The 15,693-nt window shown below is 42.2% G+C and overlaps 1 protein-coding gene across 1 annotated transcript; it reads right to left on the bottom strand.

The window, feature by feature from the left end:
* Positions 1–473: 473 nt before the first annotated feature.
* Positions 474–785, bottom strand: LOC143220749 (histone-lysine N-methyltransferase SETMAR-like). The gene has a single exon (XM_076446342.1). It carries the CDS (start codon positions 783–785, stop codon positions 474–476), a length of 312 nt encoding a protein of 103 aa, XP_076302457.1.
* Between the last annotated feature and the right edge of the window lie 14,908 nt (positions 786–15,693).

Raw genomic sequence — 15,693 nt, forward strand, 5'->3', positions numbered from 1 at the left:
CGCAAGGTCTGTCGAATACGGTGGATGGGGTAGAACATCCCAACCAAACTCCAACAATTTTTGCCGAGCTTTCAAAGACACATGAGGTCGCGCATTGTCCTGATGAAATACGACGCCCTTCCTATTCGCAATTTCTGGACGTTTTTGTTCAATTGATGTCTTCAATTTATTTAATTGAGAGCAGTATTTTACCGAATCTATTGTTTCATTATTTGGTAAAATCTCAGAATGTAGGATTCCTTTCTAGTCCCACCAAACACAGAGCATTACCTTCTTCGAATGAAGACCGGCTTTTGGGGTGACTAAAAGTGGTTCATCACGCTTTCTCCTGGAAAACGCTTTCTATGCTGAACATTTTTATGAATTATCCATTTTTCATCTCTCGTCACTAATTGCTTCAGGAATGGCGTCTCCTCGTTGCGCTTGTAAAGCAAGTCACAAATGGAGATGCTGTTCAACAGATTTTTTTCCGTTCAATTGTTCTGAACCCATACATCAAGACGGCATACATAGCCAAGATTCACAGTATGATCGTGGATAGCTGATTTTGATTTATTTAGCATTCCTGCTAATTGGCGTAACGTTGAGCATGGGCTATCCTCGATTTCTGTTCTGATCGTATCTTCGTCTGTGGTGGACGGGCTACCTGGGAGTTCTTGATCTTCAAGGTCGAAATTTCCAGCTTCAAACCGTGCAAACCACTTAGGCACAGTTCTTTCGGCTACGGCATCCTCGCCATAAACAGCGCATATCTTATTTGCCGATTGTGTGGCATTTTTGCCCATTCGGATAAAGAAAAGCATTAGGTGCCTGTAATGCTCATTATTTACCACCATATTCTAATGCGTACAAAACTGATTAAAATTAACGAATCGTGACCAACCTTTTTTCCAAATATGGCTGAAGTTACCTCTTTTAGAATATGTACACGTGGCATTTGTTTTCAATAATTGTGATATATTCAGGTAGGACTCGCACGCTACCTACCGAAAATCGCCACGAACTTTCCGGACAACCCAATACATGGAAATGTGATGCCCGGCTGCTAACGTGTCTACTAATTTGTATCTGCGAACAACATGCAAGACACTGGCTACTGCGAAACAGGTTCTCGGATGGGAAGGTATTCGGTAAGAAGAATGACGGTATGACAATTGGTTATGTTCTCCGACGGATTGACAGTCTACTGTAATATTCACACGGCGAATGAAGGTGTCTATTGCCAATACTGTTCACTGGACTTTCTCCAGGAATACCAGGCTTCAGTCCCGGAATAACAGGATGGGCGAAGCTGTTGAATCAGCCATTCGGCTCTGAAAGATGGTGGAAAATTTCTCGAGCTGTCTATCACTCGATCTTCTGAATTATGCACGAATTTATGGTTCCGTCACTAATTTGTGTACGAATGTGTCACCCTAAACACGTAGCTATGCCTTCAATGCAGCGGGATAGCTTCTCGGATTGTGAGGTATTCTGTAAAACGTTTGACTTCACAGCAATTAATAACGGTCTCACAAGGGGTGACGCTGTATTTTAATATTCACTACGCGAATTAAGGTATATATTGCCGATTCTGTACAGCGCATTTACTACCGGAATATCTCGTTTGTCATTCGGAGTCACAGGACAGGTGAAGCTATTGAAATAGCCGTTCGAATCTCAAAGTAAGAGGTAACGTTCTCGAACGGTTTGAAGCTCGATCTTCTAATTCACACATGAAATTAAGAGCGCCGTCACTAAAATGTATACTACTTCCTACCGCTGGACATGGTGTCATATTCCCGCTAGAGCTGATAAGTTTTGCGGAGGGTAAGGCATTCTGTAAGATGTTGAACCCTACACGAGTAGGTAATGTTCTACAACGGACTGACGCTCTACTTAAATATTAAAACCGCGAATTAAGTTGTCTATTACCAATACTGTGATGCGGATTTACTCCCGGAATACCTCGTTTGACTCTCGGAATCCAAGCTTAGTTGAAGCTATTGACTTAGCCGTATGTCTTTCAAAGAAGTTGATAACGTTATCGCAGCGTTTGTCCTTCGACCTTCTGATTCATGGATGAAATTAAGTTGCCCAACACTAAAATTTAAACTATTATGCTTCTCTGACCATGAAGTTATACTCTCGATACAGCGGGATAGTTTCTCGGAAGTTACGGCATTCGTAACAAGGTTTGACTTCAAACAAACTGGTAAATTTCGCAAGCGTTTTCATGTTCCACTTTAATACTCAAACTGTCAATTAAGGTATCTGTGGCCATAACTGATCCACGGATTTACACCCGGTATACCTGGTTTGACTCTAGGAATCGCAGGATGGGTCAAGCTGTTGACTTAGCCGTTCGCCTCTCAGAGAAGGTGGTATCGTTCTCGAGCGACTTGAACCTCGAACTTCTTATCCATGCATGAATTTAAGGTGCCGTCACTAAATTGTATATTTATGTGTTTCCCCATGCACGTAGCTATACTCTCGACACGGCTGGTTAGCTCCTCGGACGTTAAGGTTATCGGTACAGTGTTCAACCTTATACCAATTGGCGTTGCTTTCAAACGGTTTGACGCTTTACTTTTTTATTCAACCCGTGAATTATGGTGCTTATTGGCAATACCGTACGGCGCATTTCGATCCGGTAATACTCATACAGTGAATTATGGAATCTACTGCCAATATTGTACCGCGGAATTACTCCTGGGGTATCTGGCTTAGCCCTAGGAATCGCAGAATGGGTGAAGCTATAGAATTAGGCTGACGCCTCTCACAGAAGGTGGTAAAGTTCTCGAGGGATTCGATCCCCGATCTTCTAATTCACACATGAAATTAAGGGCGCCGTCACTAAAATATATACTACTTCCTACCACTGGACATGGTGTCATATTCCCGCTAGAGCTGATAAGATTTGCGGAGGGTAAGGCATTCTGTAAGATGTTGAACCCTACACGAATAGGTAATGTTCTACAACGGACTGACGCTCTACTTAAATATTAAAACCGCGAATTAAGTTTTCTATTGCCAATACTGTTCAGCGGCTTTACTCCAACAATGCCGGGTTTGTCTCTCCGAATCAACTAGATATGTGAGGCATTTGACTTAGCCGTTCGTGCCTGACAGAAGGTGGTAGCAGTCTCGAGGGGTTTAATTCGGACATCAAGTTAAGATGCTCGTCACTGAAATGAATACTCATTTTTTTTAGTGAACACGTTGCTATAATCCCGATACGGCGAGTTCGGTTCACGGAAGGTAACGTTTACTGTATAAAGTTTGAATCTGCTCCAATAGCTAATTGTCCACATCGACTTGACGGTCTGCTATAATATTCATACCGCGAATTATGGTGTCCACTGCCAATACTCGACAACCGATTGACTCTCGGAATACCTGGTTTGACTATCGGTGTGACAGGGCAGGTGAAGGTATTGACATAACCGATCGATCCTCAACGGAGGTAGTAACGTTCTCAATCGGTTTGGCTCCCGATATTATAATATAAATACAGGATAGCTGCAGCTAGTGACATAGATGTGCGACTTTCAAAGAAGGTGATAACATTTTCGAACGGTTTGCTTTCGACCTTCTTATTCATGCATGAAATGATGGTGCCCGTCGCTACAGTTAACAACAATTTGTTTCTGCGAACACGAAGATCTACCCACGATACAGGTGGTTATGTTCTCGGAAGATAAAGTGTCCGGTATGGAGTATGATCGATCTACAAATTAGTTACGTTCTCAAGCGGCGTGACGCTATACATACATATTCAAACTGTGAAATTAGGTATCCATTGCCAATACTCTTCAGCGGATCAACATCTGTGAAACCTGGAATGGCTCTCGGAATCGCAGGACAGGTGAAGCTATTGAGTCAGCCGTTCGACACTCAAAGAAGGCGGTAACGTTCTTCAACGGCTTGACTCCCGATATTCTTATTCATACGTGCAATTAAGATGCCCGGCACTATAAGAAAAATAGCGGTTTAGACTATCGATACAGGGGGTTAGATTTTCGCAGGGTAAGGTATTTGATAAATCGTTTGACTTTATACCAAATGGTAACGTTTTCAAACGGTTTGGTGTCGCACATTAATATTCAAACCGACAAATTAACGTGTCCATTGAAGATTGTGTACAGCGCATTGACTCCAGGATGTCCTGGCCTCTCCCTCAGCATCACAGGGTAGGTGCAGCTGTTTGCTTAGCAGTTCTGCGCTCAAATATGGTGGGATTGTTGTAGGACGGTTTGACTCTCGATCTTTCCATTCATACATTAAAATAAGGTGCGCGTTACAGAAACGTTTACTAATTCGTTCCTCTCAACACGATGGTATACCCTCGATACTGTGGCTTAGTTTTTCGGAGAGTAATGTTTTCGGTAAATGGTTTGTCTTTATAGTAATTGGCAACGTTCTCACACGGTGTGACGCTGGATTTAAATAGCTTAATCCGCGAATTGTGTTTTCAATGGCCAATACTGCTCAGCTGATTTACTCCTGGAATACCAGGCTTGAAACTTGGAATCAGAACCTCAGGCGAAGCACTTGACTCAGCAGTTCGGCACACAAAGGTGGTTGTAACGTTCTCAAATGGATTGACCCTCAATCTTCTAATTCATACATGATATTAATGCTTCCGTCACTGAAATGTATGCAAATTTGCTTCTCTGAATGCGAAGATGTAATCTCGAAGCAGGGGTTAGCGACTGGGATACTAAGGCCTTCAGGATAGAGTTTGCATCTATAGCAATTAGTTACGCTCTCACACGTTGTGACGCTATAGATTAATATTCATTCCGCAAATTTAGGAATCTATTAGTAATTCTCTTCAGCGAATTTACACTTGGATTTCCTTGTTAGACTCTCGGAATCATAGGATAGGTGGAGCTATTGACATATCCGCTCGGCTCACAATGGGAGTAGTAACGTTCTCGAACCATTTGACCATCGATCTTTTAATTCACTTGAAGTTAACGTTCCATACTGATATGCTTATTAATTTCTTTCTCTGATCACGACGTTATATTTTCGATATAGCGGGATAGCTTCTCCGAAAGTAAGGACTACCGGTAAAATATTTGACTCTATACCAATACGTAACGTTCTTCAACAGTTTAACGTTCCGCCTTAATATTCAATCCGTGAATTAAGGTGTTAATTGCCAATGCCCATCACTGGATTCACTGTCGGATTACCTGGCCTTAGTCTCGGAATCATAGGATTCGTCGAGCTATGGAATTATCCGTTCGATACTCAAAGAGGGTAGCAACAAGTCGTAACTAATTCATACATGAAATTAAGGTGGCCGTCACAAAAATGTCTTCTAATTTGTTTCTCGGAACAGGAAGTAATACTCACGGTACAGAGGGTAATATTCCCGGAAGGTATGGTATGAGGTAAGGAGTATGTCTTTATACCAATTGGTAACGTTGTCAAACGGATTGACTCTCTACTTTCATATTCAATCCTTGAATTAAGATGTCCAGATCTTAAACTGTTCCGCGCATTTACTCCAGGAATACCTGGTTTCACTCTCGGAATCGAAGGATGGGTTATGCTATTGACGTAGCCGTTCAAATCTCACAGAAGGTGCTAACGTTCTCGAACGGTTTGACACTCGATCTTCTAATTCGAACATGGAATTATGCTGCGCGTCACTAAAATCATTACTAATTTCGTCCACTGAACACGAAGTAATACTCTCAATGAAGCGGGTGAGGTTCGCGTAAGCTACGGCATTCGGTAGAACCCTTGACTTTATAAAAATTGGTGACTATCACAAACGGTTTGACGCTCTATTTCAATATTGAAACTGTGAATTAAGGTGCCCATTGGCAATACCCTTCAGCGGATTTACTCTCGAAATACCAGCTTCCGCTCTCAGAATCAAAGCATAGAGTGTACTATGGACTTGGCCGATCGAACAACAAAGAGGGCGGAAACTTACTCGAACTGCATGACCCATGATATTCTAATTCATATATGAAGTTAAGGTACCGTCACTAAATTGTACACTAATTTCTTTCTCTGAACACGAAGTTATACTCTGGATACAGCGGGTTAACATCTGAGATGGTAAGGCCTTCAGTTAAAAGTTGAGCTATGCAGCAATGGGTCACGTTCGACAACAATTTGGCAGTATACCTTAATATATATAACGTGAAATAGAGTCCTTACTGCCCATACTGAACTGCAGATTTGCTATCGGAATACCTGATGTTAAACTCGGAGTCATAGGATAGGTGAAGCTATTGGCATAGCCATTCAATTCTCAAAGGAGGTGGTAACGATCTCGCACGGTTTGACCTTCGATCCCCGAATTCATTCATGAAATTAAGGTGCTGGCCAACAAAATGTGTATCAGTTTGTATCCCTGAATACTGTTATATTCTCTCGATACAGCGGGTTAGTTTGTCGGAAGGTATGGTCTTCAGTAAATCGTTTGACTTTATAGCAATTGGTAACGATCTCAAACGGGTTGACGCATTACGCTAATATACAAACTGTGAATTAAGGTAGCTATGGTCAATGCAATACAGCGGATTTACTCCAGCAATACCTGGTTTGTACTTCCGAATCACTGGATAGGTGAAGCTATTGACATATTAGCTCAACTCACAATGAGGTTCGTTCGGTATTGATCGGTTTGACCTTCGATTTTCTAATTCATACATGAACATATCATGCCGTCAATGAAATGAATACTAGTTTCTTTGTCTGTACATGAGGTTACACTCTGGATACAGTGGGTTTGTTGTTCGGATCGTATAGTCTTCGGCAAAGAGTTTGACTTTATAACAATTGGTGGCGATCACAATCGGTTAGACGCTCTATTTTAATATCCAAACCGTGAATTGAGTTGTCTACTGGCAATACTGTTGAGCGGATTTACTCCCGGAATACCTGGCATCACGCTCGGTAACACCGGAAATGTGAAGCTATTGACTTAACCGTTCGAATATCGTAGAAGATGGTTACGGTCACGAACTGTTTTACACCTGACCTTCTACGTCATAGATGAAGTAATGATGTCCGTCAAAAGAATGTATACCAACATGCTTCTCAGACCACGACGTTATACTCTCTATGCAGCGGGATATCTTCTCGTAAGGTGCCGCCTTCGGTGTAAAGTTAGACTCCAAACCAATTCCTAACGTTCTACGACGATCCAATTCGAAACATGAGAATTTATACCGTTAAATGGGGTGTATGATGCTAACCCTGCGCCGCAGATTGACACCCGGAATACCTGTTTTGACTCTCGGTATCACAGGATAGGTGCAGTCAGTGACACAGACGCTCGACTCTCATAGACGATGGTAACGATATCGAAAGGATTGACTCTCCTTGTTTCTAATCCTACAATAGAGAATGGCGTTCGACTGCTACAACGTCTAATCATTTGTTTCCGTGAGCTCGAAGAATGACACTCGCCACAACGGGATAGGTTCGTGGAAGGTGAGGTGTCCGGTAAAAATTATAAATGCATACAAGTAGGTAACATTCATCATTGGTTTGACTCTGTACATTAAAATATATTCCGTGAATTAGGGTGTGTAATGCCTATGCTGTACAGGGGATATATTCCCGGTATCCCTGGTTTGACTCTCGAAATCACAGGATAGGTGAAGCTATTGAGTAAGACGTGCGACCCTCAAAGTCGGTGATAACGTTCTAGAACGGTTTCACCATCGATCTTGTAATTCATTCATGATGATAAGGTGCCTCTAACTGATATGAATACTAATTCCTTTCTCAGAACACGGATTTATACTCTTGATACAGATGGTTAGTTCTTCGGAGTGTATCTTCGGTAAAACGTTTGACTTTATACCAATCGGTAACGATCTCAAAAAGTTTGGCGCCCTACTGTAATAGTCATACCTTGAATTTTGGTGACCATGGATTTTAGTGTACAGCGGATTGACCCCTGGAATATTTGGTTTCACCGATAGTATAACAGGATACGTGAAGCTATTTTCTCAGCTGTTCGACTCCTAAAGAAGGTATGGTCGTTTTCGAAGAGCGTGACACTCGATAATTCTGTTCGTACTTGAAAATAAGATTTGCTTCTGCTATAATGTCTACTAATTTGCTTGCGACTGCACTATGCATCATACTTGCTGCAGCAACGAAGGACCATGGAAGGCATGGTATCCGGTAAAATCTTGTCTTTATACCATTAGGTAATGTTCTCCGGCGGATTGACCTTCCATTTTAATATTCAAATCGCGAATTAAGTTGCCGATTGCCAATACTGTTCTGCCGATTTACTGCCGGAATACCTAGTTTGACTATCGGAATCTCTGAGTAGGTGAGGCTACTCAGTTAGCCATTCGTCTCTCACAGAAGATTGCAACGATCTCGAGCGGTATAACACTCGATCTTCTAATTCGAACATGAAGTTAAAGCCCCATCACAGAAATGAATACTAACTTCTTACTCTGAATACGAATTTATATTCTCGACGCAGCGGGTGATGTTCCCGGAAAGTAAGGCCTTTGGTGAAAAGTATGACTCTATACCAATTCATGACCTTCTACATATGTTTCACTTTGCACTTTGGATTGACTGTCGGAGTCACAGGTAAGGTGTAGCTATTAACTTAGCCTTTCGAATCCCAAAAAAGGTGGTAGCGTTCTCGAGCAGTTAACCTGTCGATCTTCCAATCAGCACATGAAATAAGGTTGCCCGTCGCTAAAATGTAAATTGGTTCAAGGTAGGTAAGGCTTTCTTGTAAAAAGTTTGACTCCACGTCAACAGGTAAAGTTCTACAATGGTTTGTCGCTCCATCTTAATATTCGTACTATGAATTAAGTTGTCCGTTAAATGTAGTGTACAGCGTATTATTTTGCAGAATACCTGGTTTGCCTCTCTGAATCTCTGAATTGGCGAAGCTTTTGACTTAGACGGTCGTGGTTCGAAAATGATGGTAACGTTTCTGAGTGAGTTGACACTCAATCTTCTAATTCATACATGAAATATACTTGCCCGTCACTGAAATGTACACTAATTTGCTTCTCTGAATACGAAGATTTACACTCGATACAGAGGGTTATGTTCTATGAAGGTAATGTATTCGTTAAAATGAAGGACCCTTTAGCAATTAATAATGGTCTCCGACGGATTGAAACTCTACTCCAATAATCATACCTGGAATTAAGGTGTTTGCTGCCAATACTGTTCAGTGGATTAGTCCCGAAATACCTGGTATGACTCACTGATTCACAGGATAGGTGAAGTTATCGATTTAGCCGTTCGTGTCTCATACGTGGTGGGAACGTTCTCGATCGGTTTGGCCCTCTGTCTTGTAATTTATACAAGAAGTTAACGTGCCTTCAACTAAAATGTATACAGATTTCTTCCTCTGAACAGGAAGTTAAACCCTCGATATAATGCTTTATGCTTCAAAGGGTAAGAGATTCAGTTAAACGTTTGACTTTTTTCCAAATGGCAACGTACCCAATCAGATTAGCAGTGTACTTTAATATTTATACCGTGAAATAGGGTGTCCGATGCCAATAGCTTTGAGTGGAATTACTCGCGGAATACATGGATTGACTGTCCGAATCACAGGATAGGTGATGCTATTACCTTAGCCGTTCGTCTCTGACAGAAGGTGGCATCGTTCTCGAACGGCTTGACACTCGACCTTCTCAGTCATGCATGAACTTTCGGTGACGTCACGAAACAGTAGACTAAAGTGTTTCCATTAACACGTAGCTATACTCTCGAAACGGCGGACTAGCAAGGCGAACGGTATGGCATTCGGTAAAACGATTGACTTTATCGCAGTTAGTAACGTCCTCTCACGGTATGACGCTCGATATTAATATTCATACTGCGAATTAAAGTGTACGTTGTATGTACAGCGGTTTGACTCCCGGAATGCCATGTTTAACCACCGGAATCACAGGATTGGTGTAGCCATGCATCTGAAGTTCGGCTCTCGACGAAGGTGGTAACGTTGTGGAACGGATTGACACTCAATCATCTAATTAATTCATGAAATTAAGGTGCTCGTCACTAAAATGTTTAATAATTATTTCCCTAAACACGTAGCTATAATCACGATACGACGTGTTAGATTCTTGGACGTTAAGGCCATCGGCAAAGTGTTTGACTTGCTACCATTTGGCAGTGCTCTCAAGCGGATTGACGCTTTACTTTTCTATTCAAACCGTGAATCAGAGAGCCGAATGGAAATACTTATCAGTGGATTTACTCCAGAAATACCTGGTCTGACTCTCCGAATCTCAGCATAGGTGATGCTATTCACTTAGACGTTCGTCTCTCACAGAAGGTGGCAACGCTGTCGAACCGTTTGCCCTTCGATCTTCCAATTCATGCATGAAATTAAGGTGCTCGTCACTAAAATGTACAGTAATTTTTACGACTCTGGGCATGACAGGACCGGTCTAGCTGTTGCCTTAATTGTGCGACTCGTAAAGACGGTTCACACGTTCACGATTGGTTTGTTACCGGATTTTGTAATTCATACATGAAATTGTGATGCCCACCACTAAAATGTATACTAATTTATTTCTCTGAACTCGAACTTATACTCCCGATACAGCGGGTTAGCTTCTCGGAATGCACGGCTTTCGGTAACAGGATTGAATCAATACCAGTGTGTACCGATCTGCATCGGGTCGACGGTCTGCTATGATATTCGTACCGCGAATTAAGGTGTCTATTTCCAATAAGCGTCAGCGGATTTTCCCCCGGATACCAGATTTATCTCTCGGAACCACAGGATAGATGATGCCATTAACTTATTCACTCGAATCTCAAAGAGTGTGGCAACGTTCTCGAACGGTTTAACCATCGATCATCTAATTCATACATGAAGCTAACGATCCCGACACGGAAAGGAATAATAACTTCTTTCCCAGAAGCAGAAGTTATTGCGTCTATAAACCAGGTTAATTTTTTCGGAGGGTATGGTCTTCTGTAGAGCATTTGACTTTATAGCAATTGGCAACGTTCTCTAATGGATTGAGGCGCGATTATAAAACTTATAACGTAAATTAAGGTGTCTCTTGCCCATACTATTCAGCGGATTTACTCCCGCAATACCTGGTTTGATACTCGAAATCACAGGATCGGCGCAGCTATTGACTTAGCCGTTCGAGCATCAAATAGGGCGGTAATGATCTCGAACTGTCTGACAATCATTCTTCCAATTCATGCATGAAGTTGAGATGCTCGACACTAAAATGTATACTAGTTCGTACCACAAAGCACCGAGATATCCTATCGATAGGGCCGGTCAGTTTTTCGTAGGGTAAGGCACAGTGTATGAAGTTGGACTTTACACGAATAGGTAATGTTCTACAACGACTTGACGGCCTGCTTCAACATTCCCACCGCGAATTAAGGTATCTATTGCCAACAGGTACAGCGCATTTACTATAATATCGCGCTAGGCCTCCGGAGTCACAGGATATATGAATCTATTGACTTTCCCGTCCGTATCTCAAAGAAGGTGGCAACATTCTCAACGGATTGACAATCGATCTCATAATCCATGCATGAAATTAAGGCGCGCGTCACTAAAATGTATGCAAATTTACTTCTCTGAACACGGAGTTATACCATCGGTACAGCGGAATACATTCTAGGAAGGTAAGGCCTTCGGTAAAAAGTTTGTCACTATAGCAAAGGATAACGATCTACAACGATTTGACTCAGTACTTCAAAATTTAGACCACGAAGTGGACCTTCTAGTGCCAAACCCTTCAGCGTGTTTTCTCCAGGGATACGTGGTTTGCCTCTCGAAGTTACAGGGTAGTTGGACCTGTTGACTAAGCCGTTCGACTCGCAGCGAACGTGTTACAGCTGAGGACCCGTATGACACCCGATCATCTAATTCATGTTCGGAATTATGGTGTCCGTTGCAAAAATACTAATGCCATTCTCGTGACACGAAGCTATGCACTCGATGCAGCCGGTGATATTCTCGAAGGGTAACGCCATCTGTAAAATGTTTGACTTTATACCGACTGGTAACGTTCTGAAATAGCATGACGTTCTACTTTAATATTCAAACCGAGAATTTAAGTGTCTCTTGCCTGTACTGTTCAGTGCTTTTAGACCCGGAATACCTGATTATCGGAATCACAGGATATGTTATATGCTATTGCCGCAGGTGTGCAGCTTGGAAAGAAGGTGGTACTGTTCTCGAGCGGACAGAATCTCGATTTCTCTGTTCCTACACCAATATGTGGAGTCCCTCTGCTAAACATCTACTGACTTGTGTTTGCGTGAACAATACGGAAGAGATTCCACCGCGGATTTGTTTCGCCGAAGGCAAGGTATTCGGTATAAAGTATAACTTTATACAAATTGGTAAAGTTCTCAGGCAGTTTCAATCTCTACTATAATTTTCATAACGTGAATTAAGGTGTCCATTGCCTATACTGCTCAGCGGATTTACTCCTGGAATACCAGGCATGACGCTTGTAATAACAACTTTGGGTGATGCCGATGAATCAGCCGTTCGACTCTGAAAAAATGTGGTAACGTTCTACAGCGGTTTGATTCTGTAGTCTAGTATCTACACCGTCGAATACAGTGTCTAATGCCAATACTATACTGCGGATGTACTCCCGCTATACCTGGTTTTTGCAGTCTGAATCACAGGATAGATGATGCTATTGGCTTAGCAGTGCGATTCTATAAAAAGGAGGTTACTTTCTCGATCTGTCTGACTCTCGATTATGCTAGTCAGACATAAAATTAGGGTGTGGGTCTGCTAAAATATCTTCAAATTTGCATCCATGGGCACTAAGGAACACTCTCTCTACAACGGGCTAGGGTTCAGGAAGTTAAGGCCTTCTGTATGGGTTTCACACTATATCAATGGGTAATGTTCGACAAAGGATTAACGCCTCACTTTAATATTCATGCCGTAAACTAACGTGTTCATCGGCTATACGGCACTGTATATTGAGTCCAGGAATACCTAATCTGATCCTGGGTATCACAGGACAGGTGTAGCTACACACCTTGCCGTTCGTCTCTTTAAGAAGGTGGTAACGTTTTTAAACGTTTAGGCCATCGACGTTCTAATTCATACATGATATAAATAAAGGTGCCCGTCACTGAGTTGTGCACACATTCGTTTCTCCGAACACGAAGTTATACCCTTGATTCAGTGGGATTGGTTCGCGCAATGTAAGGCGTTCGTAAAACGTTTGACTGTATAGCAATTGGTATCGTTCTCATACCCCTTGACACCCTACTTTAACTTTGAAACAGAGTATTAAGGTGTCAATTGCCTATACTATTCACCGGATTTACTCCCGGAATACCTGGAATGGAGCTCGGAATCACAGGATAGCTGAAGGTTTTGACGTAGACGTTCGACGCTCAGGGAAGGTGGTAACGTTGCCGAATTGTTTGACCACCGAACTCCGACTTCATACATGAATTTAATGTGCCCGTCACTGAAACGGAGACTAATTTCTTTCTCTGGTCACGAAGTTATACTCCAGATACAGCGGGTTACTTTATCGGGGTGTAAGTTCTTCCGCAAAACGTTTGACTTTATTGCAATTCGTAACGTTCTCAAACGGTATGACGCTCTACAGTAATATTCAAGACGTGAATTCAGGTGTCAGTTTCCAATACTATTCAACGCATTCACTCCAGGAATACATGGTTTAACTCTCGGAATCGCAGGATGGGTGCAGCTATTGACATAGCTATTCGTCTGTCACAAAAGATGCCAACGTTCTCGAGCGGTTTGACCCTCGATATTCTGATACATAAATGAAGTTGTAGTGCCCGTCACTGAATTGAATACTAATTTCTTTCTCTGAGGACAAACATACATTCTCGATGAAGGTTATGAGGATCGGCGGAAGCTGTGGCCCTTATGTAAATATCTTGACCACAAACACGTTAGGTAACGTTCACAAACGGTTTGACGCTTTACATTAATATTCAAACCATGAATTATGGCGTCTATTGCCATTACTGTTGAGCGAATTTACTCCTAGAATGCGTGATCCGACTCCCGCAATCACACGATAGGTGACACTATTGACTTAGATATGCGACTATCAAAGAAGGTGCGATCGTGCTCTAACCGGTTTGATTCTCCATTTTGCTATTCATAAATGAAAAAAGCAGTCTGCCTGCTAAAATGTTTCCTGATTTGTTGCTCGAGAGCACTAAGCATAACACTCATTATAGCGGGTGCGGTTCTAGGGAGGTATGGTGTATGGTGTTACAACCTATTGGTATCGTTCCCCTTCTGTGTGACGCGGTACTTCAATATTCATACAGTTGGTTGCGGTGTTTATTGCCTACACAGCGCAGAGAATTTACTCCTGAGATACCAGACTTGCCTCTGGGAATCGGAGGATAGCTGCAGCAATTGACTCAGATGTGCGACTATCAAAGAAGGTGATAACGTTCCCGAAAGGTTTGACGCTCGCTCTAGTTATTCATCCATGAAACTAAGGTGCACACCACGAGAATGTATACCAATGTGCTTTTCTGATCACGAAGTTGATCTCTCGATACAGCGGAATTCGTTCTCGGATGGTATCTTGTTTTGTAAAAAGATGACTTTCATAACTATTAGTTATGTTCTCTGACGATTTGACTCCCTACTATAATACTCATGCCGAGAATTCAGGTGTCAGTTGTCAATGCTATACACGGTATGTACTCCTAGTATTCTTGGTTTTACACACGGCATCCCAGAATAGGTGATGGTATTCACTTAGCCGTTCGATATTCAAAGAAGGTGGTCACGTTCCCGACCCGTATGACACTGGACCTCCTAATTCATACATGAAGTAAAGGGACCCGTCAATAAAATGGATACTAGTTAGCATCGCTGAACACGAAGTTATACTATCCTTACGGCGGGTTTTGCCTCTCGACAGGTACGGCCCTCGATGAGAAGATGGAATCTATCGGAGTACGTAAAGTTGTACAGCTGTGTGATACTGTTCTTTACTATCTGTACCGGATGTAGGGTTTTTAATGCCGATACTGTACAGCGGATTTACTCAGGGAATGCCTGGATTGACACTCGGAATTACATGATAGGTGAAGCTGTTGATATAGCCGGTCGTCTCTCACAAAAGGTGGCAACGTCCGCGAGCAGTTTGATGCTCCATATTCTATTTCATACGTGAATTTAACGTGCCGTCACTGAAATGAAGACCAATTACTCTCGATGCAGCAGGTTAGATTCACTGCAGGAAAGGCCTTCTACAAACTTTAGAAAATATAACAACCGGTAACATTATACAAGGGATAGACTGTTTACATTAATATTCATACGCTGAAATAAGATATCCATTGCCAATTGTGTACAGTTTGTTTGCCTCTCGGAATGCCTGCGTCGTCCTACGGAATCACACGGTATATGAAACTACTGACTTAGCCCCCCGAATCTGAGAAATGGTGGTAACGATCTCGAACGGTTTGACACACGATCATCGAATTCATTCACGCAATTCGGGAGCCCGTCATAAATACTAATAGTAATTTGTTCACACTGAACACGAAGCAACACAATCCCTGCTGCCAGTTATGTTCACGGAAGGTGAGGTAATCTGTAAAAAGAATGACTTTGCGCCTACCAGTAATGTTCACCGGCGGTTTGACCCTCTACTTTGAAATACATGCGGTTAATTAACGTTTCTATCGCCAATACTGCTCCGCGGATTTACTCCTGGA

This window comes from Lasioglossum baleicum, unplaced genomic scaffold (genome assembly GCF_051020765.1).
Source record: "Lasioglossum baleicum unplaced genomic scaffold, iyLasBale1 scaffold1512, whole genome shotgun sequence".
Classification (NCBI taxonomy): domain Eukaryota; kingdom Metazoa; phylum Arthropoda; class Insecta; order Hymenoptera; family Halictidae; genus Lasioglossum; species Lasioglossum baleicum.

Coding starts and splice junctions, on each gene's coding strand:
- LOC143220749 (XM_076446342.1), bottom strand. CDS start 785: ATGGGCAAAAATGCCACACAATCGGCAAATAAGATATGCGCTGTTTAT.